The 26748-nt window shown below is 37.8% G+C and overlaps 3 protein-coding genes across 5 annotated transcripts; 2 read left to right on the plus strand and 1 right to left on the minus strand.

The window, feature by feature from the left end:
* The first annotated feature begins 1613 nt into the window (after positions 1-1613).
* LOC146367847 (tumor necrosis factor receptor superfamily member 5-like) lies at positions 1614-12550 on the plus strand. Its single transcript, XM_084912056.1, has 10 exons — positions 1614-2028; positions 2150-2242; positions 3569-3694; positions 3776-3934; positions 4006-4090; positions 6590-6723; positions 8830-8955; positions 9070-9228; positions 9306-9390; positions 11269-12550. The coding sequence occupies exons 1-10, from the start codon at positions 1986-1988 to the stop codon at positions 11405-11407; spliced, it is 1149 nt and encodes a 382-aa protein (XP_084768182.1). The 5' UTR covers positions 1614-1985; the 3' UTR covers positions 11408-12550.
* Positions 12551-13434: 884 nt separating this feature from the next.
* On the plus strand, positions 13435-21383 carry LOC146367848 (tumor necrosis factor receptor superfamily member 14-like). 3 transcript variants are annotated; one of them, XM_084912059.1, is made up of 7 exons: positions 13435-15289; positions 15403-15495; positions 17291-17416; positions 17537-17695; positions 17800-17884; positions 18657-18811; positions 18898-21383. In XM_084912059.1, the coding sequence occupies exons 1-7, from the start codon at positions 15265-15267 to the stop codon at positions 18948-18950; spliced, it is 696 nt and encodes a 231-aa protein (XP_084768185.1). In that variant the 5' UTR covers positions 13435-15264; the 3' UTR covers positions 18951-21383. The 3 variants fall into 3 exon arrangements, with proteins under 3 accessions (XP_084768185.1, XP_084768186.1, XP_084768187.1); XM_084912060.1 differs by having other exon boundaries at positions 17800-17874; XM_084912061.1 differs by lacking the exon at positions 18898-21383 and having other exon boundaries at positions 13436-15289; positions 17800-17888; positions 18657-18745.
* A 683-nt stretch (positions 21384-22066) lies between these two features.
* On the minus strand, positions 22067-26311 carry LOC146367849 (uncharacterized). Its single transcript, XM_084912058.1, has 6 exons — positions 26197-26311; positions 23493-23534; positions 23135-23404; positions 22795-23034; positions 22391-22606; positions 22067-22307 (listed from the first exon to the last, which is right to left on the minus strand). Exons 1-5 carry the CDS (start codon positions 26225-26227, stop codon positions 22392-22394), a joined length of 798 nt encoding a protein of 265 aa, XP_084768184.1. The 5' UTR covers positions 26228-26311; the 3' UTR covers positions 22067-22307; position 22391.
* Between the last annotated feature and the right edge of the window lie 437 nt (positions 26312-26748).

The raw sequence follows: 26748 nt of genomic DNA on the forward strand, positions 1-26748 counted from the left end.
TTTTAATAATTCTTCTTGTGACCTTTTATTTTGAGTAGGATTTATTTAAAAAAAAAAAAAAAGTTATTTCAGCTTTTAATTGCTTTTAATTACTTTATCACATTCCTTTGTCCACCTGGGTACAATCTTTTTTTTTTGCTCTCACTTCCTTCTTTATAGTCAGCTTGCTGCTTGTAGAACAGCATTATACACATCATAAACATTCATATAAACTATGTTGCATTTCCTGGCCACTAAAAAGCCTGAGTGTCCCCCAATCTGCAGAAATGAAACACCACTTCTGCGCACCCCCTGTATCATACTCCTCTACACTCAGTTCGATCTCAGTTATTACAGGATGGTGGTTACTGATCTGAGATCCCTGTGTTGGTTTTGTTCTGCCATTATTATAATAACGTTGGTCCAGGATTGATGTGATGTCATGGCTTTGCAATGTGAGGAAATTTTTTAAAAATATAAAAAAGCCTTTGTTTCTGTAAAACTGTTAAGCATTTTGGGTATTTCTTTATTAATTTATGCAGCATCTTAAATATGCTATCAAGCTGTTAGCCAAATTTCCATTATTCATGTTGGTTTACTAGTGAGTTCTTTTTTTTTTTTTGCTAATGATAACTGAATGCTCAGACAATTTCACAGGTCAGTTGTTCCCCTCCTCAGTTGTGTCCCTCAACATAAGTACACCCTCAGTAGAGAGTGTATTTTACTCACAATACACCCTCTGCTGAGAGATGCCTACCTCAGGCTGTTCAGATCTGGGTGTTTACCGTAACATCTCAGGGACCAGATGGGGTTTTTTTTCTCCTCATCTAGCCATAGACTGCAGTGCTCAGCAGTCCCTCAAATTTCCCTGAGGGTGTTTAGGAAGTGTGTCTGTGGTTGTAGTGATGAAACCCAGCAGTCGACATCCACTGGGCAAACTGCTGCTCTCCAGATTTCCTGTTCTGCCTTCAGCTCGGTATATCGCAGCCTCTTCCTCTCACTGACGTCTTCCTTTGATACTGTAGTAGTAGTACAGAGAGGTGGACCAAAGTACCAGACTGGTCTTAGGATGAATAGAAACGTACTACTTTGGCACTTTTGTTTCTGGTCCAGGTTTCAATTATGATATTTTGTCATATTTGTCATATTTTGTTACTTTTACCAAAGTAAATGCAATCGTACATTTACACTAATCAAAATTCAAGACAAAGTGATGTATTTCCTTGAAATTTTTATTCAAAAAACATACACAGCACAGGGTATTGACTATAAATTACTACCCAGGTGTATGCAAAGTCACCCACCTACCACTGGGACACAAACTTAAACACAAGAGCAGCAGGTTTAAGTCAGAGTAATATCACAAACTAACCACCTATTACTAGTTTTAATTCACTTTTTGCATAAATAAATACATTTCTTAAAATATGGGAACCATACATATTCGCTTGTGAGTAATTTCAAAAGTTCATCTTTATTATTTTTTTCTTCAATGTCTGTTGCGGGGCTCCGTATTTCCGGACTATACTACCTCTGTCTGAACTGTTTTCTTCTAAACTGGGGCACTGTGCCCCCACCACACTTCCATCCCATCACCGGTTTCTCCGTCTTTCTGGCCCTGTCCCACTACATCCCGGAAATCTCGGAAGTCGGAATACGCCCTAGTTCAATAATTCTGATTTAATCAAAAAACGCCCCATGAATTCACGTCGTCGTGCTCCACCCAGTACGCCACAACCGGTGCGTTCCAGATTAAGTTTAAAGTCGGATTCCAGTTTTTTCCTCTCGGAATTTTAATTTGAAATGGTCCCTCAATAGAGATTTGCACCTCGCAAACGTCGGAGCAGCCTCACAATCCCAGAGTTAACCATTCAGAACACTGATAGCTTTTCAGCATGAACGCCCACACTAAACGAAGAGCAACGTTTAAGCTAACTTTCACTACAGACTTTTAAAGGGTTACTTTTATTTAACAAATAATTGCTTCAGCCGCTATATAAGGCAGCATGTTAGCCTGTGATATCATGGTTTCTGTGTTCCTCGTATTTGGTAAGTCAAACAGCAGCTCCATGTTTGCAGCACGTCTTTTATGTAAAGCTAACCTTAGCTTAGCTTGTAGCCTGTGTGGAGGATGCTTATCACAGCGTCTTAATCCTGTTCTTGCCTGCAGCATGTCTCGCTGCCTCCGTGGTTTCTGCGGTGTCTTGTCACACAAAGGAGTATGCAACAAGGGATGGGCAGTGCTGCCCGATGTGCCAAGAAGGTACGATAAGAAAACATTTCTAGAAGTAAACCCGCCCACATTATGTGAGTTCCCACTGTGAGAACAAAGAGTAAATAAAGAGCCGTCTATCTTATTTGATGTTACAGCTGCTTCTTTTATCTCACAATTCTTTAAGTTAATAAACCAGAAAATCTGCTGACTCTTTTTTTTTAAATCATTTTTTTCCCTGAAACGGTCAACTAACCTTCATTAATAGTTAGAATTGACACAGTTCAGATAATAGCTTTCAGGAAACATCCCAAGTATTGTAAATAAATTGTAACTGTTTGTCTGAGGGGGCAGCACACAAACAAGTTATTAAATTGCACGTTCAGATGAGATAAACTTTTTTTTCATACCTTCCGTCCACCTCGACTCAGTTCATCTTACACATACTGAAACGTCATTTCATATGATCATAGGTGTTGAGCATGTGCCTCTACAGCACTGTTGGCACAGGGTGAAGTGTGGGGTAATGCAAGGCTTTGTGGCACACTATAACCATTTCAAATGTACCAGAGCTGTAGAGGTTTAAAAACAACTTGATCCCCATATTCACAGTTCAATTCACATGTTATTTATATAGCGCCAAATCACAACTACAGTCGCCTCAAGGCAGTTTATACTGTAAGGTAGACCCTACAGTAATACATACAAGAGACACCCAATGACCTCTTTTGGTATTGTCACATGTTGAAACTGCTACTGTGTGAAAAAATAATGATGCACACAAGGATTGTACAGTTCTAAACAAGGCAATTTCTTATACCCATCTATCAGTACCTGAAAAAAGTTGATTCTTTTCATCTGCACGTACATTTGAATCAGTGATATAACATTTCTCTATCTATCAACAATTAGTTCTTCATAATGCCCAAAAGATGACTAGGTAAGCTACTAGTCTGTGTTATCTTGTTGTTGTAATAATTATGTGAAATATGCAGATGGTTCACAGAGCAGAGGCTCCTCCACTATCAGAAAAAGTTGTAAGTGGTGCTTACTATTATCTGCTCCACAGCACTCATCCACACAGGCTTGTATTTTGCAATATTTGCGCACACCAATTGTTCTTGAAATATAAAAAATTTAGTAATATATAGTAGGAGTACAGAGGAAACTATTATATTCTGGCAGTTATTTTGCCAGTACCAGCTGGTGGTTGCTTAGTAACTTTACACAGTCTATTGTGGTGTTTAAAGTTTTCTAAAATGTGTGTCTAAAAAGATTCACCCCAGATTTAATACACTGTGCATTCACTGTGCGTTTGTGTTCTTGACCTTTAATGTGGCTTTAATGTTCACATAAATGTTGTGTTGTGTTGAACAGGTACAGTTGTTCAGAGAGACTGCACAGCATATTCAGGAACTCGGTGCCGTTCCTGTGACCTGGGGACTTTCATGAACCAACTCAATGGTCTATCTAACTGTTTCCCCTGCACTACCTGTGATACAGGTACAGATGGAAACTTCTTAGTCAAATTTTAATTTAAAAAATAAAAAGGTTTTCAAATTGCACCAATGTTTTTTTTTTTAGGTCATGGTCTCTTTGTCAAGTGGAACTGTACAGCAAAAACTGACACAGTGTGTGACATTTTAAATGGATATCACTGCAAAGGTTTGATTGACAGTAATGGATGTAGTTTGGCAGAGAAACATTCACAGTGTGCAGCTGGTCAGAGGATAAAAGAATCTGGTAAGAAAAGTTTTTTTAGATGAGCTGATAAATTAGGATTTTTTGTGTAACAACGAATGTGTTTCTTTCAGGAACCAGCAGAAGTGACACAGTGTGTGAAGACTGTCAGCCAGGCTTCTTTTCCAAAGACGGTGTGAAGTGCACTGCTTGGAAAACGTAGGTCATAATTTATAACAAAATCACTCTAAGTGTTTATTTTATTTTCAGTTATTGATCATCAATGTCTTAATGGAATCTCTCATATACTTCGCACTAGGGCTGTGCCACATCATATGAATGAATGAATGAATGACAGCTTTATTTGTCGCAAGCAGGTTGCCCTGTAGCGAGATGGTAACCCCCCCCGACCTTACACACATAACACAAACATCACATGGGATTACAAGTCGGAGATCGGTAGCGTTACAAGAAAAACAGTGAAATGTACACAACAACGGGAAGGTACAAGAGGAAAAAAAGAGACCTCCACTCATGCTGTGCGTCCATGGTAGGACAGCACGAGAACAGGAAACAAAAAAAACTCCTCTGCACAAAAAAGCACGTAAATGTCCACAGCACAACATTATGGAAGACATGACAAGCCACAGGGAGGGGTAGGGGATGAGGAGTAACCCCAGGCAACACAGCAGCCATCCTGCGACGGCGCCGTCATCTCTTCGACAGCACGGGCCCGGACCCGCCTCGTGTTCCCAGGGGGCAACAAGCGTCGAAGGCGTAGGAAAGGGAGGGGGGATGAGTGAGTGCTTATCAGTGTAAGTGTATGTGTGTGCGTGTCCATAGTTCAGCTGAGACAGTGTCCTTCGGCCTATCAGGCTAAGAAAACAGTCCTCCAGCCAATCCAGGTGACCTTGCATGGGACGGGAAGAATAGCCGTAACACAGTCATTATCAGGGAGTGATTGTTCGGCTCCAGCCTTGGGCCTGCAGCTGGCGCCGTGATGGGGGTCCGCAATGTTGATGTTGATTTTGTAAATTTCCATGCGAGCAGCCCAGGAGAATTTTCATCATGTGCAATAATATCGGTATTACACTATACACTGTGTGTCGCTATAGCAAGAATATGTGTTTGTATCCTAGTGTTTATGACAAGGAGTCAAAACCATGCATGTCTGAATGTAAGAGCAGTGTGCAATTGAGCTACTTCAGCAGCTTCCAGTGAACATAGGACAAAAACATGCAGGAAAACTGCTTGGAAAAAAGTGAAAACAACAAACTGGTAGAAGAGGGTAAAAACACACCTTTGAGTAGAACGAGACACATGGGACATGAGCAGTCACTAGCTGCACTCGCTAGTTAGCCTCTATATAACAGGAGGAGCAAACAGTGGATGGAAATTAGTGATGCAGTGACATGATGGAAAAGCAGGACTTTAAGCATACACTTTAAGCATAGACTGACCAAGGCAGAAAATATTTTTTATGTTTATATTTTTTAATATTAATATATGACAATATTGTGCAGCTCCTAACATTTTACAAGAGTAAGGTAATTTAGTTATTGTCAAACTCAAGTTTTAAAAATTATTTTATACTTTCACTTGAAAATTCCAGGGAAAATACTACCTAGGCTACTTTTGTGCTTACATCTTCTTTCATTAGATTCACACTTCAGTTTAAGTAGTCTGACATTGGTGAGACTAGCTCTCTGGAAAAGAAGGATGCTTCATCTACTTACAGTTATTAATGCTGCTGCCTGTAAGCATTTAAAAAACATGCAGTATTTTTTTCTATATCTTCATATCTCAGTTGTCATATATTACTCACCTCCACACAGGACTTTGGGAATTGCCCTCCTTTAGTAACCTGAGGACCAGTGATTCAGCTGATTGAACAGAAAATTAGCCAACTTTTATTTATAAATGTTGTAATGGTACAAGAAAAACTTAGAATTTTTTTAAAATAAAGTTTTGAATAGTTTAAACTACAGTCATAGATTATTAGGGATTCATTAATAATAACATGGTGGTGTCTCAGTTACTGTGTATTGAAGAGAAACATGAGTACCTCTGGAAACCTCTGCATGTGTCCCATTCTGTCTGTAAACATGATAGCTTGAAATGTTTTGAATGAATTCTGATAAAACCTTGTTGGAGTGTAGAACTGACAAAAATCCTCATGACTTAAGAGTGTATAATTCTTACAAACACTGTGCGTACTATCAACACATAGAAAGCACAATACACAAATGTAAAACAGCATGTCACATTTGACCTCTGACCTCTCATTCAATAGATCGAGACAGATGACAGCACAGTTGAGGCATCAGTTAATCCTGATGGCCACATTAGGACACATAAACATGAGCTCTGCTTTATCACAAACATCTTGTTTTTAGAGTGAAAACACAAGATGCTTGTCAGCAAGAATACTAACTGGATCCCATATAGAATGCACTTTACAGATATTAATACACTGTTACATTTTTATGTCAGGCTCATAAAATAAAATAATAATTAACTTAGAACTTAAAAGTTAGAACTACTGATGTAATATTCAGACTTGCAAAATTACTTTAGTTTTTCATCAACATTTGACAGGATATCAAAATATTATAACAATTTACATAAAATTATTATCTTGAAAATTCTCTGTGGTCCTGCTCCTTCACGTGGATTAATTTGGATTTTCTTTCTCTTTCACCTCTTCTTTTACAACAGTTGCTCAAACACACAGATAAAGGTCAGAGGAAGCTCAACCAGTGACGTTGTCTGTGGGAGAACATCAAGTCAACATTACTTTGTGTTTTTACCTTTTTTGCTTTGCTCAGTAGCATTTGCTAGCCTTGTGACAGGTTAGTGCATCGTCTGCATTGTGTTGACTTTTCAGTTTAAAGCCTTAACAACACAGTGTTGCCTTTTTGTTATTGCTTAGGTTTTTTTTTCCTGCTGTAACACTAATTTTCTTTGTGTACCAATAAAGCAAAGAAGAAGAAGGAAGGAAAAAAATGCCCTTTTAAAAAGAAAATTGAACTCACTAACCATGAGCAGTTTATTTATATCATTAATAGACTTTTAGCTGGGAAGGCCAGAAGACCCAGCATTGACAACTGAACAGGTGCTTTTGGATCACGGTGTTGTTCCAAAAGGTGATTTCTGGTGTTTCTGTATGTTTTTTGTTTTGTTTTTAATGTGTAATGTCTTTGCTTATATTGGTAAGTAGTTGCAATTTCTGCCTCTTGGCCCAACATCTCTTTAAAAAGACTTTTTTTAATGTCGATGAGGCGTTTTAACTGAATCCATGAAGCACATATAAAAGTCACTTTGTCAAAAACTGATTGCAGCTTCTACCTTGTGGGAAAAAATGTTGTTTGTGGTTCAAAATAACTCGATATCATTCATAACAGAAACGTTTGACATACTTTTTACACATTTTAGGCCAACAGGTCATTTATGACGGTTTAAATGGGGGCAATCACTTTTTGGAAAATACCGGAAATCACTTTTCTGGCACCACAGCTAATTATAGAAAACGTGTCCAAAGTCATATATTCACTAAAAGTGTAATTTAGTCACAAAGGACATTAAACATTGCAGAAATGTAATGTATCCTCTGTACTGTGTGTGCTGATGGGCTTTGGTCTGAAGGAGTTCATGTACAGCAACATCAGATAAAGTCTGTGGAGGGACTTTACTGAATCTGAAGGTGTCCACTGCATGAAGACACAGAAACACAGGAGCTGTAAACCAGGACACATGAGTCAGAGCAGTTGATTCTCTTGCTACAAGACATAAAGTACTAAAATGAGCGTAATATGTAATATAAATAATATACAATTCTGTTCAGTCTTGTATAAAGTTATTAAAATCAAACTAACAGATTTGATTGCTGTTATGATGTATTTGGTTGATGCTGAAACTGTGGAACATACCTTAATTAATGTTTCATAAATTCTGAATATGGTGTTAATTTGAAGTAAAATGGTAACTAACTAGTGACCTGCTGGTTCACTTTTCATTCATGGCCCTTTAAGTCACAGCTTACAGGCAAACAGCTCAAAGCAAACCTGATGAAAAGAAGCAAAGACTGTGGGAGAAGCAGTTGGAAAAAGAACTGTAATAAGAGTAAAAGTTACAGTGAAAATAAGCTGGATGAAATAATCTGTTGGCCAAGTTCAGTGTTCTGTCCAATAGAAGCTGGTTCGCCTTGTTTTTTTGTAAAAGTTTTAAACATTTGTGTTAAATGAAAACACAATCTATCATTAGATATTTTATGTTGCATTTAAGTAATTAATAATTACTTCCTGCATCTCAGTCAAACATAAAAGGAGAAATATGTGTGTTTTATGTGTTATTGACCCAGAAAATCTGTTGTCTTCATTTTTTTCCCTTCCAACAGTCAGATAAATTTATTGATACTTAGAACTGACACAGTTCACAAAATGTTTTCCAGAAGCAGTAAAATGAAGCACAAGTTGCATTAACGGGAGACAAAATATGTAAAGGCAAGAAGTTGGTAGTGAGCAAGCAACGTATGAAGTACATTCCAGGGTTCTTAAAACAATTAAGCAAGATGGATAGTATGTCTTTACATGTAAATGTGTTAACAATGTCTGTTTACCCACTTTCCTGTGATTGTTTCCTTGTTGGCTTGAAGTGAAATATCCCTCTGCTGTTACTTCAGGTTGCTGGAACTGCATGTGTCCATTTCACACTTTGGAGAGGCCAAGCATGAAATGGACACAGTGGACCAATGTGTTATTACATGTTTTACTGTACTGGGTCAGGAAAAAGGGTCACATTGAATTTGCAGATCAGTAATGTTGTATCGCTCAGTTCACTTGTGATTTCCAAGCTGCTTGACCTACCGTAAAGTACACCCCAACACTACAACACTACTTTAGGTTCACTCTGGCATAAATGGTGAAAGTCTGACATAAATGTTGTGCTGTGTTGAACAGGTAGAGTTGTTCAGAGAGACTGCACAGTATATTCAGGAACTCGGTGCCGTTTCTGTGAGCTGGGGACTTTCATGAACCAACCCAACGGCCTGTATAACTGTTTCCCCTGCACATCCTGTGACACAGGTACAGTGAGATGGGAAATCCTTTGTAAATTTTAAATTAAAAAAATAAATCTTTCATTTAAAAGTAAATTACAGAATATTTTTACACTAATGTTTTTGTTTTGTTTTTTTTTAGGCCATGGTCTTTTTGTCAAGCGGAACTGTACAGCAACAACTGACACAGTGTGTGACGTTTTAAATGGATATCACTGTAAAGATTTGATAGACAGTAACGGATGTAGTTTGACAGAGAAACATTCACAGTGTGCAGCTGGTCAGAGGATAAAAGAACCTGGTAAGAAAAATTAAAGTCTAAGACCATTTTGATGAGCTGATAAATTTTTTGTTTAACAACGAATGTGTTTCTTTCAGGGACCAGCAGAAGTGACACAGTGTGTGAAGATTGTCAGCCAGGCTTCTTTTCCAAGGACGGTGTGAAGTGCACGGCTTGGAAAGTGTAGGTCATAATTTATAACAAAATCACTCTAAAAGTGTTTAATATATTCAGTTATTGATCATCAATGTCTTAATGGAATCTCTCATATACTTGGGACTAGGGCTGTGCCACATCATATCATCTGCAATAATACCGGTATTATACTATATACTGTATGTTGCTATAGCAACATTATGTGTTTGTTTCCTAGTGTTTATGACAAGGAGTCAAAACCGTGCATGTCTGAATGTAAGAGCAGTGTGTCAGTGATAATTTAGTAACTAAAAATGCAGCTACTTCAGCAGCCTCCAGCAAACACAGGACAAAACATGCAGGAAATCTGTTTGTTAAAAGTGGAAAACACTCCGTTGAGTAGAACGAGGCTATGAAGACACATGAGGAGACAGGAGCAGTTACTAGCTGCACTCGCTACTTAGACTCTTTATAACAGGAGGAGCAAACAATGTGTGGAAATTAGTGATGCAGTAACATGATGGAAAAGCAGGACTTTAAGCAGTTGGTTAAAATCCTGACATGATAAACCGCCCCAGATAGAAAATATTTTTTATTTTTATATTTTTTGATTTATTAATAACAGTGTTAAAAGTTTTTTATACTTTATTTGAAAATTCCAGGGAAAATACTACCTGGGCTACTTTTGAACTTACGTTTTCTTTTGTTAGATTCACACTTCAGTTTAAGCAGTCTGACATTGATGACGGTAGCACTACAGTTATAAATGCTGCTATCTGCAACCATTTTAAAACTCAATGCTTTTTTTTCTATATTTTCATATCTCAGTGATATATTACCCACCTCCACACGGGACTTTGGGATGTGCCCCCCTTTAGTAACCTGAGAACCAGTGATTCAGCTGATTAAACAGAAAATTAGCCAACTTTTGATTTTAATGTTGTAATTGTAGAATAAATACTTTGAATTTGTTGAAAATAAAGTTTAAATAATTTAAAATACAGTCATCTATTATCAGAGATTCATTAATAGTAACAGCGTGGTGTCTCAGTTACTGTGTATAGAAGATAAACATGATTACCTCTGGAAAGAGGTAATCATGTTTTTAATAGGGTGTGTGTGCATGTGTGCCATTCTGTAAACATGATAGCTTGAAAGGTTTTGAGTGACTTCTGATAAAACCTTGTTGGAGTGTAGAACTGACAAAAATCCTCATAACTTAGAGCAGTGTTTCCCAACCACTGTGCCGCAGCACATAAGTGTGCCATGAGAAATGATCAGGTGTGCCGTGGAAGATTATCTGGTTCCACCTGATTAGTACTCGAAGCGTCCGGCATGAGTCACGGGCAGAACAATTACATTGTCTTCCACTAGAGGGCAGTACAACTATCTGCTCTAATTAAATGAGTTGCCAACTGCCAGTAAAACAGAAGAAGACCAAGAAGAAATTACATAATAGTCATGCTGTGAGCGAGACCACGCACGGCGTAATAGCAATAAATAAATATTTAAAAAGAAAAAGTAGTCAATCTGACTTGGGTCCTGGAGAAAATTCCGACCCAGATGATGCCCCTAGCATGAGTAGTGGTCAGAAGAAAGCAAAAAAAGTGTACTGGGGACAAACCGAACCCTTTCCGCTATGCCATGTACACGGGCAAAAATTATCAATATGCTTTTTGTGACATTTTTCTTTGGTGGTGTGCCGTGTGATTTTTTTTTTTTTATGTGAAATATGTGTCGTGGCCCCAAAAGATTGGGAAACAGTGACTTAGAGTGTAAAATTCTTACATACATGTTGCATATGACAGGATATTAAAATATTATAACAATTATTATCTTGATAATTCTCTGTGGTCCTGCTCCTTCACGTGGATTTATTTGGATTTATTTGGATTTTCTTTCTCTTTCACTTCTCCTTTCCAACAGTTGCTCAAACACACAGATAAAGGTCAAAGGAAGCTCAACCAGTGATGTTGTCTGTGGGAGAACATCAAGTCAGCATTACTTTGTGTTTTTACCTTTTTTGCTTTGCTCAGTAGCATTTGCTAGCCTTGTGACAGGTTAGTGCATCGTCTGCATTGTGTTGATTTTTCAGTTTAAAGCCTTAACAACACAGTGTTGCCTTTTTATTATTGCTTAGGGTTTTTTTTCCTGCTGCAACACAAATTTTCTTTGTGTAATAATAAACCAAAGAAAAGGAAGGAAGGAGAAAAAATTCTTTTTACAAAGAAAATTGAACTCACTAGCCATGAGCAATTTTTATTTAGCTGGGAAGGCCAGAAGACCCAGCATTGACAACTAAATAGGTGCAGTTGGATCACGGTGTTGTTCCGAAAGGCGATTTCTGGTGTTTGTGTATGTATGTGTAATGTCTTTGTTTATATTGGAAGGTAGACTGCAGTCAAAACGATTTATGAAGGAGTTGTATATAAAATAAAGAAATTACCTGTTTTGCAAATATCTTTATGGCTGCGTTATTGTACCCAAATTATAATCAGTGTGGTTATTGGCCACTTAAAATGTCTAAAAAACTATTATGTTATATTTGTTGCAATTTCTATTAGCCTCTTCACCCAATGTCTCTTTAAAAAGACATTTTTAATGTTTATGAGGTTTTTTAACTGGATCCATGAAGCATATATAAAAGTCACTTTGTCAAAAACTGATTGCAGCTTCTACCTTGTGGAAAAAATGTTGTTTGTGGTTCAAAATGACTCGATATCATTCATGATGGAAACGTTTGACATATTTTTTTTTACACATTATAGGCCAACAGGTCATTTATGACAGTTTAAATGGTGGCAATCACTTTTTTGGAAAATACTGAAAATCACTTTTTTGGCACCACAACTATCCATAGAAAACAGATGTGTCCAAAGTCAGAGGCTGTATTTAGTCACAAAGGACTAAGATGTAGAGTATCACATTAAACAGTGCAGAAATGTAGTGTATCCTTTGTACTGTGTGTGCTGATGGGCTTTGGTCTGAAGGAAAAGGGTTCATGTACAGCAACATCAGATAAAGTCTGTGGAGGGACTTTACTGAATCTGAAGGTGTCCACTGCATGAAGACACAGAAACACAGGAGCTGTAAACCAGGACACATCAGCCAGCATGGTTGATTCTCTTGCTATAAGACATACCAGAGTACCAGATTGATACAAACATGTAATGTAATTATAAATATTAATAAATCATATACAATTCTGTTCAGTCTTGTATAAAGTTATTAAAATCAAACTAACAGATTTGATGGCTGCTATGATGCATTTGGTTGATGCTGAAACTGTGGAACATACCTTAATTAATGTTTCATAAACTCTGAATATTGTGTTAATTTGAAGTAAAATGGAAAGGACCATAACTAACTAGTGACCTGCTGGTTCACTTTTCATTCACAGCCCTTTAAGTCACAGCTTACAGGCAAACAGCTCAAAGCAAACCTGATGAAAAGAAGCAAAGACTGTGGGAGAAGCAGTTGGAAAAAGAACTGCAATAAGAGTAAAAGTTACAGTGAAAACAAGCTGGATGAAATAATCTGTTGGCCAAGTTCAGTGTTCTGTCCAATAGAAGCTGATTCGCCTTCTGTGGTGTGATTTTAACCTGAAGCTGCACTCGGAGTGATTAAATTTGGAATCTAAAAGTAATGTGAGGATGACAAAGAACACTGACATCATGATTTATATTATATTTTCTGTCAATAACTTTTTCTCAGACAAAAATGGAACTCAAAACAACACAGGAAATGACATTTTTTTATATGTCTTTTTTTATTTCTGTGAAGGAAGGAAAAGAAACAGAGGTACTGAATGGGTCAAGGGAGCAGGTAAGACAACAGTGAGGTGTTTGTTGTGGATTATTAAAAAAAAAAAAAAAAGCAGCTAAAACCTCAACTTTTTAAACTTGCTTTTGGGTAAATTTGTGTTTTAATTTCTTAGTATCTGTCACAGATTATTAGGCAGAGGACTCACTCGCAGGACTCTTAAGTTTAGAGAGAAGGTGAAGGATTTATTTACAATGAGGCACCAAGTGAGGATATATACATATATACAGTGAGACAAATAACACGGGACTACAGGGGGGGTGGAGGGGGGTCCGAAGGGGAGGGAAGGTCCAAGGAAGGCGCACACACACTCCTCTTCTACTGAATCCACAACTCACTCAGATAGTCCGATCCAGAATGCTCATGCTCACTCACACACATCCACAGGAATCCAGACGGCAGGGAATCCAGAAGGCCTGTACACAGAGGGAAACAATGTTAGGAGGAAGCTCTAGGAAATCACAAAGAATGCTCAAAGGGCTAGTCTACACTGACGCTAGGTAGTGTGACAATACAGTGAGGAAGCAGCCTCTCCTGCCGTTTTAAGTAGTTTGCCAGTAATAATACGTGTGATGAGAAGCCAGAGCAGCATCAGTGTAAACAAGCCACAGGTATGTGTTGAGGGCGGGCTCAGAGGCGGGGAAGCAAGGTCCAGTTCTGCCCTGGTGGGAGAAAAGACACACACCACAACCTCTCCAGATCTTGAGAACCATGACAGCATCCTGTAGTGAAGCACTTTGCGATATTTATGAGATGATCAGACATTTACTGCAGCATTATGGAACAAATGAGAGGAGCAGTTTGTAATGTTTTTATCTTTGCTATACACATTTTCTGTGGAATTCGTTGTAGATATTTGTGTAGATACAAGTTCATATTTACCCTTGTAATGTATTTATGGGGAATATTTTATAAACAGGTTGACTGTATAGAGACAATAAAGAAAACCTTCAACAAACTTGTGTACAGCAGACGTACAGTAGTTCTTCATCAGATTCACGGACACGTTTTCTAAAAAGTTTACATCATTTTAAAAAGTTAACACGTTAGTTGGTATCACAGACAGCTGGTTTTATTTCATTTCTTGCATCCTCACATTTCCAAGATTCAGTGTAAGCAAAGCACTGCCGTGTTGATCATTATGAGGTCACAAATTATTTGAGTCTACATACAAAGAAGATTAATCAAATGGAAGAGGAGACTCTTGGAGACAGAGAGGCTTTAGGATGTCCTGAAAGATAACGTAGTTGTTGAAACTGCTGGTTTTCTCCAATCACTGCTTTGTACTGATGCGGCTTAATAATACCAGTGAATACCAGAATACCAGTGACTGGCTACAAGTAATTTTCAGCCAATTCTATATAAAGACACTCACTTGTTTTTTTTTGTTTTTACTTGTCTTATCTATTTATACTTGAAGTAATGATAGTACTGAACTGTTTTATACTTCTTGTGCTCTTTTATCCAATCCATCGTTGGATTTTCAACTCTTTTCAGTGAATACACCACGACGTCTCATCATCTGGCGATTACGTTTCACCAAACGAATCCCTCTTAAATAATTACTCTTAAAACCTAAATATTATTAATTAATGGTAACCATCTACGTGGCTATAAATTATTTACTTTTTATTTCACAGTGGCAAATACGAATCCAGGTACAGGTTCAAATAAAAATCCCAGCTTCATTATTCATTAGTAAAATCTTCGGCTACGAATACTTCCGCGATCCTCAGTCTGTCTCGTGTTACTCGTAAATATTCATCGGGTTCAGGAGTAAAACAATCGCAGGAATGTGTACAAATTAAACATTAAATCCTACGATTTCCTTCAAACTCTTTCTGTTTTATTGTCTCTGTCTAAACGAAGATGATCCTTGTAAAAGATAAGTAAAATATCTTCAGTTTGTCGACAAAAGTCACGAGAATCGTCAGTGTGGGATGGACTTTGGCTCTTTCTTCCCTAAGTTTTCTTCCTGTTACGCCCACATCACAACCGAAAGCGTAACGCATTTTAGCTGTTTCTGTTAGATTTGTATAGTACTTTAGTGAAATAAAGTCTACAAATGTATTACAGAGCAGCGTGTTAGGATGTGATATCATGCTGTCTGCGTTGCTTATCTTCGGTAAGTACAGCAGCAGTTTCGTGTATACGACACAGCCTTTAGCTTAGGTTGTGAGCTAACTGAGCTATAGGTCTATCCCAGGACATTAATAATATTCTTGTGTTTTCCTGTAGGATATGCCGCCGTCTTCATGGTGCCCGTGTTATCGTGTCGAACAAAGGAATATAAAACAAATGATGGATGGTGCTGCCCGATGTGCAACGAAGGTAGGAAGAAAAGCGATCGATGACTGCAAATGTGCACAAACCTCCAAAGCAGGTCATTCTGAAACACAATAGCTATATAGAAGAAGGACCCCCCCCCCCAAACCACATATCGATAAGGGGACATTGATATTTGATCCGTTTTGGTTTCGTCTTTGAAATGACACGATAGACAAAAGTAGACGAAATGCTGTTCACAGGACAGCAAGAGTAATCGATCTGGAGAATCTTGTCTTCGCTGTCGTTCCCCTCGTATGTTTTATTACTCCGACTTCAGCGTTTTCGCTTCGTAACTAAAGCGTGCAGTTTACTTTGTGTACACTCAAATGGAGTCGAGTCAACTATCGCCACCTGTGGCCAAGTGCCTTAGCCTACAGCCAGATTAACTTGTGACACACACATCTGCACCACGTCTGAATTTGTTTCATGCACAAAACATTTGTAACTTTCAATTTTCTCTGTTTTTGCATGTTGCAAATAAACCTTTAAACTGAATGAAATTATATTATGTATTTATTTTCAGCCTACAACAGTAGAAAATGCCAAATTACATACTGAAAGTTATAGAAGTCACCACTCATGATTTTAATTTTATTTACCATAACAAAGAAATACATCTTGGACAAATATATGACACATTAATATTTCACTAGAGTTGTAACGTCACATCCTGTAAGCATAGTCTGCCTGTGTTAGGAGGTTAGGACCTATCACACAGCATTAACTTTCCCTTTGCGGGCTGCTGGAAGCTGGGGTGAAAAGTAAATGAGTTTTACTAAAATCGCTGAGCTTGACTAAAATAGATGTATTTTTTAGTTGTTAATTATCTGACGAGTCGCTGTAATTTTGATGACAGAGATTTGCTGCTTCATTTTGCTCTGCTCTGCCTACTGAGAAACCTATCAATGGGTCATTTATATACTAACAGTGATTGGATGTTTAGCTGGGGGGAGGGTGAGAGGGGGTTTTCTGCTGAGTTTTGTGTGAGCTTGTGCAAAAACGGAGCACGAAGGGAAAGAGCGAACAAGAGGTGAAACCATGACATTTGTGCCTTTTCCAGTGCATTTTTCAGATGCTGTAGTAAATCTTGTCCATATTCAGTTTGTGGGTAATCTATTTTTTTTTCTTTCTCAGTTTCTGAAAGTTTGATTTAATGGGGCAGGACGTTTGTTTAAGGGGGCGTTGCCCCCTCTTGCCCCAGTGTAGAGCCGCCCTGTCTATTATTAGATATTTTATGTTGTATTCAGGTGATTAATATTGACTTCCTGCATCTCAGTTAAATTTAAAAGAAGAAATATGTGTTTTATTATTTTTATTATTATTTATCACAAGCAGTAAAATGAAGCACAAGTTGCATCACCAGCAATGGGAGACAATATATGTAAAGGCAAGAAGTCGGTAGTGACCAAGAAACCTATGAAGTACATTCCATGGTTCTTAAAACAATTAAGAAAGATGTACATGTAAATGTGTTAATAATGTCTGTTTAAACATGATTATTTTCATGTTACTTGAAATAAAATATTTCCCTCCACTGTTACTGCAGCTTCTGCATAAGTGTCCATTTCACGCTTTGGAGAGGTAAAGCATGAAAGGGACACAGTGGACCGATGTGTCTGTTACACGTTTTGCCGTGATACTGGATCAGGAAACTGGGCCACATTGAATTTGTAGATCTGTAATGTTGTAGCTGCTTGACTTACTGTATATAACACCCAACACTACAACTGCACAACTGTAGATTCACTCTGTGTTAAATGCTAAAAGTCTGACATAAATGTTGTGTTATGTTGAACAGGTAGAGTTGTTCAGAGAGACTGCACAGCATATTCAGGAACTCAGTGCCGTTCTTGTGAGCTGGGGACCTTTATGAACCAACCCAACGGCCTGTATAATTGTTTCCCCTGCACTGCCTGTGACACAGGTACAGTCAGATAAGAAATCCTTTGTCAAATTTAGATTGAAAAAAAAAATAAAGCTTTCATTTAAAAGTAAATTACAGAAACATCATTTTACACTAATGTTTTTTGTTTTGTTTTTTTAGGTCATGGTCTCTTTGTCAAGCAGAACTGTACAGCAACAACTGACACAGTGTGTGACGTTTTAAATGGATATTACTGCAAAGGTTTGAGAGACAGTAACGGATGTAGTTTGGCAGAGAAACATTCACAGTGTGAAGCTGGTCAGAGGATAAAAGAACCTGGTAAGAAAGTTTTAAGTCTAAGTCTATTTTTTAGATGAGCTGATAAACTGTGATTTTAGTTTTTTTTTCTGGATTGTGTGTAACAACGAATGTGTTTCTTTCAGGAACCAGCAGAAGTGACACAGTGTGTGAAGACTGTCAGCCAGGCTTTTTTTCCAAGGACGGTGTGAAGTGCACAGGTTGGAAAACATAGGTCATAATTTATATTCAAATCCCTCTAAAGGTGTATTATATATTCAGCTATTGATCATCAGTGTCTTAATGGAATCTCTCATATTCTGGGCTGTGTCACATCACATTGCCTGCAGTAATACCAACATAAATTTCCATGTGATTTAGTGTCATACCAGAATATCATTGCTATAGCAACACCATGTGGTCATGTTCTCTTGTCTGTATATACAGTCGTATATTATCAATTATTAATTACCAATAATAATGTGGCGTCTCAGTAACTATGTACTGATGATAATCATGATTTTAATAAAAATATCACTATGTGACTTTCTATAGTGTGAAAGTCACATAGTGATAAATAATTGTCTAAGTATTTGTTTTACACAGTCTTGCTACATTTAGTTTAATTATTTTGCCACAAAGACAAAATAAAGGTTTAAAAAACTTTGACTGTTGACTGTGTTTCTATAGATATTGCAATAATGATTATTTACATGATTGGTGTGAAAATTGAATTATGACATGCCAATAAAATGTTAGTAAAATGATGAGAACTGGGTAATCGCAGATAGAGTACTGGGTAGTTACAGGTAACTAGATATTAAAGTGGAACCAGCTACATTCCAGGACATGTTTGTCCTGCATATCTGAGCCACAGACATACGACAGGACAGTTAAACAGTTAATATTGATGGTCACATTGTTACAAACATCTTTACAGTGCAAACACAAATAAACACTGATAATAATGATTTATTTATATTTTATTTCTTTTTTGCCACAGTTGCTCTGAGAGCCAGATTAAAGTTGAAGAAGGAAGCTCAACCAGAGATGTTGTCTGTGAAAGCGCATCAAGACATCGTTATTTTTTTATTTCATCTGTTGTGCTTTTCCTAATAATAGTAATTTGCCTTGTGACAACAGGATTTGTGAAAGCACGTAAGTACCATCTAACCAGTGTCAAATCTGCTCCCTCTGCACAGCACCTACAGTCACTAACATGTTAATAACTCTTGTTTTTTCAGGAAACCAGATAAGAGCAAAAAAAAATTGCTCAGGGACTACTGATGATGCCTGAGAATGCGGACCTCATGTTCGCCATCTCTCCTCCATTTTGCTAGCAGGATTGATGTCCTGACATCGATGATAGCTTCACCTGGTTCGGGACTCACTGTCCAATGTGGCACTTACACAGATGTGCACAGCTGTTTAATCAAAGTGATGCTGCAGTCATCTGTTGAGGGTGCTGACCAGCCATCACCAATTTCTCTGCTTGATGCTCTCTCCATTATAGACAAACCACTTATTCTAAATGATCTCTTCATCAAGGAGTCTCCAGACTTCATACTCCTGACTGAGACATCACAGCAGGACGTTGATCATGTTTATTTTGAGGAGATCTGCACAGCTGGCATTTCCGTCATTGTAACTGGGTGTCTTTGGGGATGTGGCAGAGGACTTTCTGCTGTGTACCAGCACAGACTCACATGCAGGCTGATGAAGTCAGACTCTATTTCTTCATTTAAGTTACAGATGATTAGGGTCGGTTTTTTGAAAACCTTTTATTGTATTTCAGTCTACCGACCTCCTGGTGTTGCCAGAGTATTTTCAGCTGAATTTGGCAACCTTTCATCATTTATCATTACATTGGGGAAGGTTGTAATACTGAGATATTTTAACCTTCATATCGATGGATCCTGTAACTCAGCTGCTGAGTCTTTGAACTTTAAGCACCATGTTTCTGGCTCCACACATATAAAAGGCCACACGCTGGATCTTGGGTCTTTCTCCCTGGGTTTAAAAACAAACGATGTATGTGTGAAAAATGTACATGTGACAGACCACAAGTGTATATTTTTTAGTCTGTCATTTGTTCTGGATCCTTCACTTCATAAATTGATGATTCAAAGGTGGATTATAAATCACAATCCTGCTGAGAGGGTCCCTGCCTTTTTTGGTGCCAACATGACTCATAGTGACGTTCATACATTTATTTTGTCCTTTAACAATGAATGTAAGTCTACTTTTGACCCACCAGGACCCCTAAAACAAAGAATTGTCCAATATTCAAGTTTTTGTACTTGGAAAAATGAACATATTTATTATTTTAGGAGGTATTTGTACAAGTTGGAACATTTGTGGAAGGCTTCCAAGCTCCAGCTTCATGAGTTACATGTTAAAGAATCAGTTTCATCACTAAATGACAGGTCAAAAAATGCCAGAATAGAGTATTTTTCACATCTTATTGCTTCAGAAAAAAAACTCTTAAAGTCTTGTTTGATACAATTAACAATTTTTTCTCTCACAATATTCCTCACGTACCAGTGTTTTTAAAGTCTGAGTGCAATAAGTCTTTGCACTGTTTTATAATTAAGCTAATGATAAACAGGCTTAAGGACATGTTTGGGTTTACTGGTGATGTTTTAAAATGGCTCATGTCATATCTATCTGGGAGATCTTTTAGTGTTTTTATGAATTCAGTTATCTCTGAAACAACAGTTGTTCCTTCTGGGATACCTCAGGGGTCTGTTTTGGGTCAGATTCCTTGTCTGCTTCATGTGCTCCCTCTGGACTGAAATATTAGAACTCATTCATGCTGTACAGATTCTGCTAACTGTTTAAAAGAGCAGCAGAACACAGTTTTGTTCAAAGCTTGGTATTTTATGTTGTATTATATCTTTATGATATGTTATCCTTTTCTTTCTTGTATAATTGTGAGGCAGTTTATTTGTAAAAAGTTACAAAATGTAAATAAATTTTACTTACTCTCCTCTCTACTACACACGATACTGTGTCCTTGTTTTACAAGAATAATTGAAGAATTGAACTGTAAACTACTAACATAAGTAAGGTATTAGTTTCCAGACTCCTTCAAATTTACAGTTCAGATTAAAGAAAACTTGTAATGACTTTGTCTAATCCCAAACTTCTTCCTTGCTTTGCTTACTGTGCATTTAAAAAATCAGCCTTTATGATGACTTTAGAGGGCGTGGAGGTGTCAGTCCATCTGTTATGTTTTTTTGTTTGTTTTTTGCTGTTCTGTTTGTCTTGAAGCCCTGACACAATATACATGATTTCCTGCACATGCCTCACGCTAAGTACATGTATTATACTGTGGAGTCCAAGTGTTCAGAGATATTTATGGTGAACTACATCAAGACTTCACCATTAATTTTAGGTCCTTTTTATTCTTTTCGAGAAAGCACCTCATTGGTCCCGTATTCATTTTACAACAAGACAAGCTCAAATATAAACATAAGAGTCACAAACAACTACAACCACAATTCCATACAAGATGTTCAAAATATAAATAAAAACAATGCAATGATACTTACCTGTTGCTATGTAACCTGATGAGATACAAAATGTTCCTCCAGCTGTTTCTGTTTGTTGCTACTTATTTCTTCAGCCTTCTGTTGCGCTAATCGCAATGTTTTTCAGAGCTCTTGTTGTCATTGAAATTTTTTTTTCTTAAAATATAAATAAAATATGGGTTTATGAGATACGAAAATAGTGTATTTAACATTCATAGTTCAAAACAGTAGTCATATAATATAATGTATGAGCACTGTTTCTGAACTATAAAAGCTGAATTTATAACCAAATTAACAGTTTATCTGTGTTCTGTTGCTCCTCGTTGGTCATCACTGCCCTGCCTCTCCTGCTCTTGGCTGTGGGAGCTCTGTCTGGTGCCTCCATCTTCCCCCTGCTGGGGTGGAGGCACAGTTGTAATAGCGATGTGTGGCCTTTGGTTTTCAGCACTCATGGGGGACCCCGGATGGCCGGAGTGTCCTGGTTCTTTCTTCTCTGCCTCTGGCTCTCCCTGTTTTCTCTTTCAGGCACTGCGTATAAGTGTGCTTTGCTACAGATGCAGCAATTGGAGACCAGCATGTCTGCTTGTTTCATCCCCCACCCCACTTCTTTTCTCTTTCTTTCTGTCCCTTTTTTTTGTCTGTTCCTCTTTTTCCTTCTATCTTTTGCCAACCTGGCCTTCTCCTCCTGTCTGCTCCAGCATAATATTCACACAGATAATATAAAAATAATTAATAAATACAATAAAAATATTAATAAAAGGAGCCTACAGAGAGTAGCTTCTCTTGGAAAAGCAAATGTGTTTTGCACAACAGCAATCAGATCATGATTCTACAAACTACAAGTGTTTCATATGGCAGGTGTTTAAAAAAGGTAATGTGCTGATCTGAATTTCCTTTAATACAAATACAACCAATAATCATTTAACAAACATAAATACACTTATATTAGCCCAGTTTGTTCATATTTCACAAATGTTTGATTTTTTAGTGTAATCATGAACCTTAAAAAACCCCACACGCATCAATGCAACAGATTAAAAAAGAAATCACTGAAACACTGAAAATGTTGCAGCTTCAATCCTCTTCCTCGGTCATCTCCATGGATGCATCATGTTTGTTACCTGTGGGCAGAGTTAAGAAATCAGGATGGAGAACTGAAGTGGATGATTGGCGTATGTGTTGAAATCTAGATAAGAGAGTGTACCTCATTTCCTGCTGCAGCAGATCAACAGCAGCAGGATGGTAGAGATGAAGTATGGACAGAAAACCAGCAGGTGGCAGAAGAGTCTTAGTACAGACACAGAGGGTGAACGAGGACGAAGAGAGGAAGAGGCCGAAGGCTCAGTATTACCAGAAGGCGAGGGTGAGGGTGAGGGTGAAGGAGTGTACATTATGGTTGTGTGAGGGGGAGGAGGAGGCTCTGCAAGAGACACGATGAAGATGGTTCAGTTTATTATCAGGTCAGCAGTTTAGTTTATGCTTGTGAATGAATGCTTTTCTTATTTTAAGTTTCTCACTTCCTGGAGTAAAGAGAGAGAGGGATTAGTTTTAGATTTTTTTTGCCCCCGACTCATATCTTTAAAGCAGGAGTGATGTCGCTGCTCTGACCTTTGACCTTCAGCCTGCTTTGGGGAGACTGATGAATAAGAGTAGAACACGAGTAGAGCCCTTCATCAGACTGCTGCACATTATGGAGAATCCATTTTCCTTCAGGTCCATCTCCAAGTTTGACTTTATCTCTGAAGAAATACGATTTTTTTGCTGAACCATTTCTGGGTTTGCAGAGCAGAGTGACATTACTTCCTGTGTTCACTGGAAGCGCTGGGATCTCCAGGATCAACTGTTTTTCTGACCAGCAGAGACAAACAGAGTCATTTAGAGACAGAGGTCCACAAAGCAGAGTCATACAGAGACAGCAAGACAGATGGGAACAGATCGCTTTCTGTACCTGAAACAGCGATGGAGACTTCATCGCTCTTCTGTCCAGATGAGTTTTCACACCAGAAACTTCCACCAGATGAGACGGAGAGATCCAGAACACAGAAGGAATTATTAAACCTTCTAAAGTCTGCAGCTGTACTACAGCCCTCAGTGGATACTCCTCTGGTCCTCTTTACTCTCCATCCATCAGCTGTCTGACCATCATCGACACAACTCAGGGAGACATAACGGTCTCCTTTGAAGAACTGCTGATGGTTTGGGCTGACATACAGAGAGACTGGAGGACAGACAGAAACACAGACGGACTAAATGTATTTGTATTATTGGTCGAGTGCCACTGAATAATTTCACTTCCATAAACTCACCTGCAGAAACAGTCGGTGCAGACAGCAGCAGCACACACACACCTGCAACATGAAGACAGTCAAATAAGGTCAAAGGTCAGAGAGAGAGGAGTCTAAGTAAATTTTAGTAGTTATTAAAATTGCTGTGGGTAATAATACAGCTGTGGGATGACTATTCAATTCAGTTACATTTTATTTATATAATACCAAAACAGTCACCTACTGACAGAGAAAACCCCAACGATCATGGTGAGGTTTTCTTCTCGAGTCATCTTTTTTCTCCTCGCTTATTTATTCATTAGTTATTATTACTCTCTGGCTCCTCCACAGCATGTCTTTGGTCCCGTCTCCTTCCCCACACTTGCTCATAGACGGTCATCTGATGTTTTCTCAGTATAATTGAAGAACCTTCATCTTACAATGTAAAGCACCTTGATTCTTGTGTTTTGGAGCTGTATACATTAGATTTTATTGAACTGTATTGACATTTAGTTATAATTTCACAAGAATACACTTTGCTGGCACAGTTAAGCCCTGATAACCTGACTGTTTATGTTGTACACACTTTACTAGTTTGAACTGGACATGATCAGAGAAGCACAGCAGTTTAACAGTAGATTAACAGTTTAATAATTCAGTTAAAACTTGTAAGGAAACAGAAATTAGGGTCAGGTTTTTGCATTAGATGTGGGAGTGATCAATGTTAAATGTTTTTTAAATCAGATAAAAAATACTCTGCAGGTTAGTGCAGGATAAACAGGTTGTTTGCTGTACTGTGTGATGGGGCACATTGGCTGTGATGCTCATGGTCTAGTATAAAGTTAGTACATATAAACAGTATACTTCCAGTGTAGAGGATGGACACCTCAGGAAACATCTGCTTTCATCTTGATAAATTTAGTTGTGTAAATCCACAAAGAGAAGTAAACCTCAGAGCAGCAGCAGGTCAGCTGATCACAGCCTGTACATTTATAAAATCTACCGAATTCGCAATAGAAATTATTGTAAGTTATGATTCTTTTCTGCACACTAAGACATTTCAACCGATTTTGGGGTTTTCCCATCTGCTGTATCTCACTTTAACCCCTGACTGTACACAATTTCTGTTTAGAGGCAAAGTCACCCTCTACAAAGTAGGAACAGAAAACAGAGCAAATTTTTATTTTCATGTTCACCTTAACTGACTCAAGCTGAGAATATTTATTAGAATTAAAATTTAGACTAAAATAAAGTTTGTATTCCCATCTACTAATATTATTTTATTATTACCTTAACATAGCAACATTTGGTTAGCTTTGCAGAAAAATAACTCTAAAAAGAATGTGTACTTTTTCACTTTTACTTGAGTAAAGAAGTTGAATCAGTACTTCAGCTTTTACTAGAATATTTTTAATACTAGTATCTGTACTACTTAAGTACAGAATGTCTCTACTTTTGCCACCTCTGGTCACTTTCACAATCTGAAAAATAGATTCATTTTTACTTTGACTTTTTTCCTTTTTGAGCAGGGGCGTAATTCCCCTAACTAATATAACACCCCCAATAAAAATATGAATTATCTTGCATAAATAGGCTGTTGATTTTCTTTACTCGTTTCAGGTATTACCAGCAAAATAGTTGCATGTTTAATATGTAACCCCAATGTTCAGCACAAAGTTACGCCGATGTTTTTGAGTGTGCACTGTGGTTTCCATTAGCTTCTGTTGTTTGCTAACATCTTTCTTTATTATTTCTTTCAGTCATCTAAAATGTTTCATATCTAGGTTTAATTAACTGTAAAAAGCTTGATGGTAAAGGTCTTCAGAAAGTCCTGACCCTTGTCTTAGATAAGCTTCTTCCCTGTCGGTGAAAGCTTACCAAATCCGATTCACATGTTTTCTGTTTTTTTCCTTAAGGCCAAACTTTCACTTCATTTTTTTCAGACCTTACATCTTTCCTTGTGACTGTAATGACCAAAGTTACAACATTTGTCTTAACAAAAACTGTCTTTCGTCTAACTTCGGTTTAATACTTAACTGAATTCTTACATAATTTTGCTCATACAAATACAACTAAAACAAATACAAACACAACTTTATATATCCCAACAACAAAGTTTCTTTCACCTTCCCATAACATGTGAGTCAGGTAAAGTATGACTTAACACTGCAGCCTAATTGATGACATCACCATGTCACTAGGTGCTGGAAAATTTTATCCATCTATTCATTCTAATCGACTTATCCATTTCAGGGTTGTGGGAGTGCCGGAGCCTATACCAGCCTATACAGGCAATTTAGAATCACTAGTTAACCCCATGCATGCCCTTGGATGGTGGGACAATCTGGAGTACTCGGAGAAAACCCACAAAACATGGAGAACATACAGACTCCACACAGAAAGACCCCGTCAGATGGCTGATTCAAATGCATGACCTTCTTGCTGTGAGGCAACAGTATAACAGTAACAGAAATGTAGAAAATTGAAGATAAAATGTGCCTCTTAAAGTTATAGTGAATGTTAGATGTTTTTCAAAGCAGTATTAACTAAAAACAAACATATTTCTGTGTTTTAGAGACAGAGTGACCCTCAAACTCAAACAGATAGTATGAGAGAGAAGTTCAACTAATCTCAAGGAGACTTTAATCTGTCTCTGAAATTATGTGTTTTCCATTATTCATATGTGCTGGATCTATACTGAATTAATTAATAAATGACTAAGATAGAAACTCTGTGTTTGACTCACCGAGTAGCAGAGAGACAGATGAAGTTTTCATGGTGTCTTAATGAAGATTTAACTCCACACTGAGCAGATAAACAACTTCAGCTTCCCCACTTCCCTGTTAGCAGATCTAGGGATTTACTGGGACTTTTATTTCCTCCTCTCTGTGACCTCAGTATCAGTGCTCCATGTTAAAGGTTCTCTCAGTTCCTTAAATGTCTCAGGAGGACAGCGCTATCCTTTAGAAGTGGGAAGCATCGCATTCATCTGTGTTATCATTTCCCCCAGGCTGTCAGATTTATTCTCCTTCCAGTCCAGAGAACAATAGAAGATGATGTGAAACACTGGCGAAATCTCCCACTATCAACCATCAAAATTAAAATCCTTTGTTGGACCATATTAGTCTTGATACAGCCTCTGCTGCCACATTAGATCAATCTCTCTCTTGTTATAGTAGTTGTTGTCAGGCCTATTTACCCCCACCACACTACCTGCCTGTGGCCTGTGCCCGCACCCACCTCGGACTGATTTGGTAGATGGACTGATTCTTACATAAAGTCTACTCTAACTGAGCAC

The sequence above is a fragment of the Perissodus microlepis genome, chromosome 18, assembly GCF_051167445.1.
Source record: "Perissodus microlepis isolate ML-2025 ecotype Zambia chromosome 18, ASM5116744v1, whole genome shotgun sequence".
Taxonomy (NCBI): domain Eukaryota; kingdom Metazoa; phylum Chordata; class Actinopteri; order Cichliformes; family Cichlidae; genus Perissodus; species Perissodus microlepis.

What these genes read in the sequence shown, in the direction of transcription:
- LOC146367849 (XM_084912058.1), bottom strand. Translation starts at nt 26,227, where the DNA reads ATGAAAACTTCATCTGTCTCTCTGCTACTCG. An exon ending in AGTCTCCATCGCTGTTTCAG is followed by an intron (nt 23,035 to 23,134) that starts GTACAGAAAGCG and finishes TCTGCTGGTCAG; the next exon opens with AAAAACAGTTGATCCTGGAG. An exon ending in AAGCAGGCTGAAGGTCAAAG is followed by an intron (nt 22,607 to 22,794) that starts GTCAGAGCAGCG and finishes TGTCTCTTGCAG; the next exon opens with AGCCTCCTCCTCCCCCTCAC.
- LOC146367847 (XM_084912056.1), top strand. Translation starts at nt 1,986, where the DNA reads ATGTTAGCCTGTGATATCATGGTTTCTGTGTTCCTCGTATTTG. An exon ending in TCAGAGGATAAAAGAATCTG is followed by an intron (nt 3,935 to 4,005) that starts GTAAGAAAAGTT and finishes TGTTTCTTTCAG; the next exon opens with GAACCAGCAGAAGTGACACA. An exon ending in AAGTGCACTGCTTGGAAAAC is followed by an intron (nt 4,091 to 6,589) that starts GTAGGTCATAAT and finishes CTTTTACAACAG; the next exon opens with TTGCTCAAACACACAGATAA.
- LOC146367848 (XM_084912059.1), top strand. Translation starts at nt 15,265, where the DNA reads ATGCTGTCTGCGTTGCTTATCTTCG. An exon ending in CTGCACTGCCTGTGACACAG is followed by an intron (nt 17,417 to 17,536) that starts GTACAGTCAGAT and finishes TTGTTTTTTTAG; the next exon opens with GTCATGGTCTCTTTGTCAAG. An exon ending in AAGTGCACAGGTTGGAAAAC is followed by an intron (nt 17,885 to 18,656) that starts ATAGGTCATAAT and finishes TTTTTGCCACAG; the next exon opens with TTGCTCTGAGAGCCAGATTA.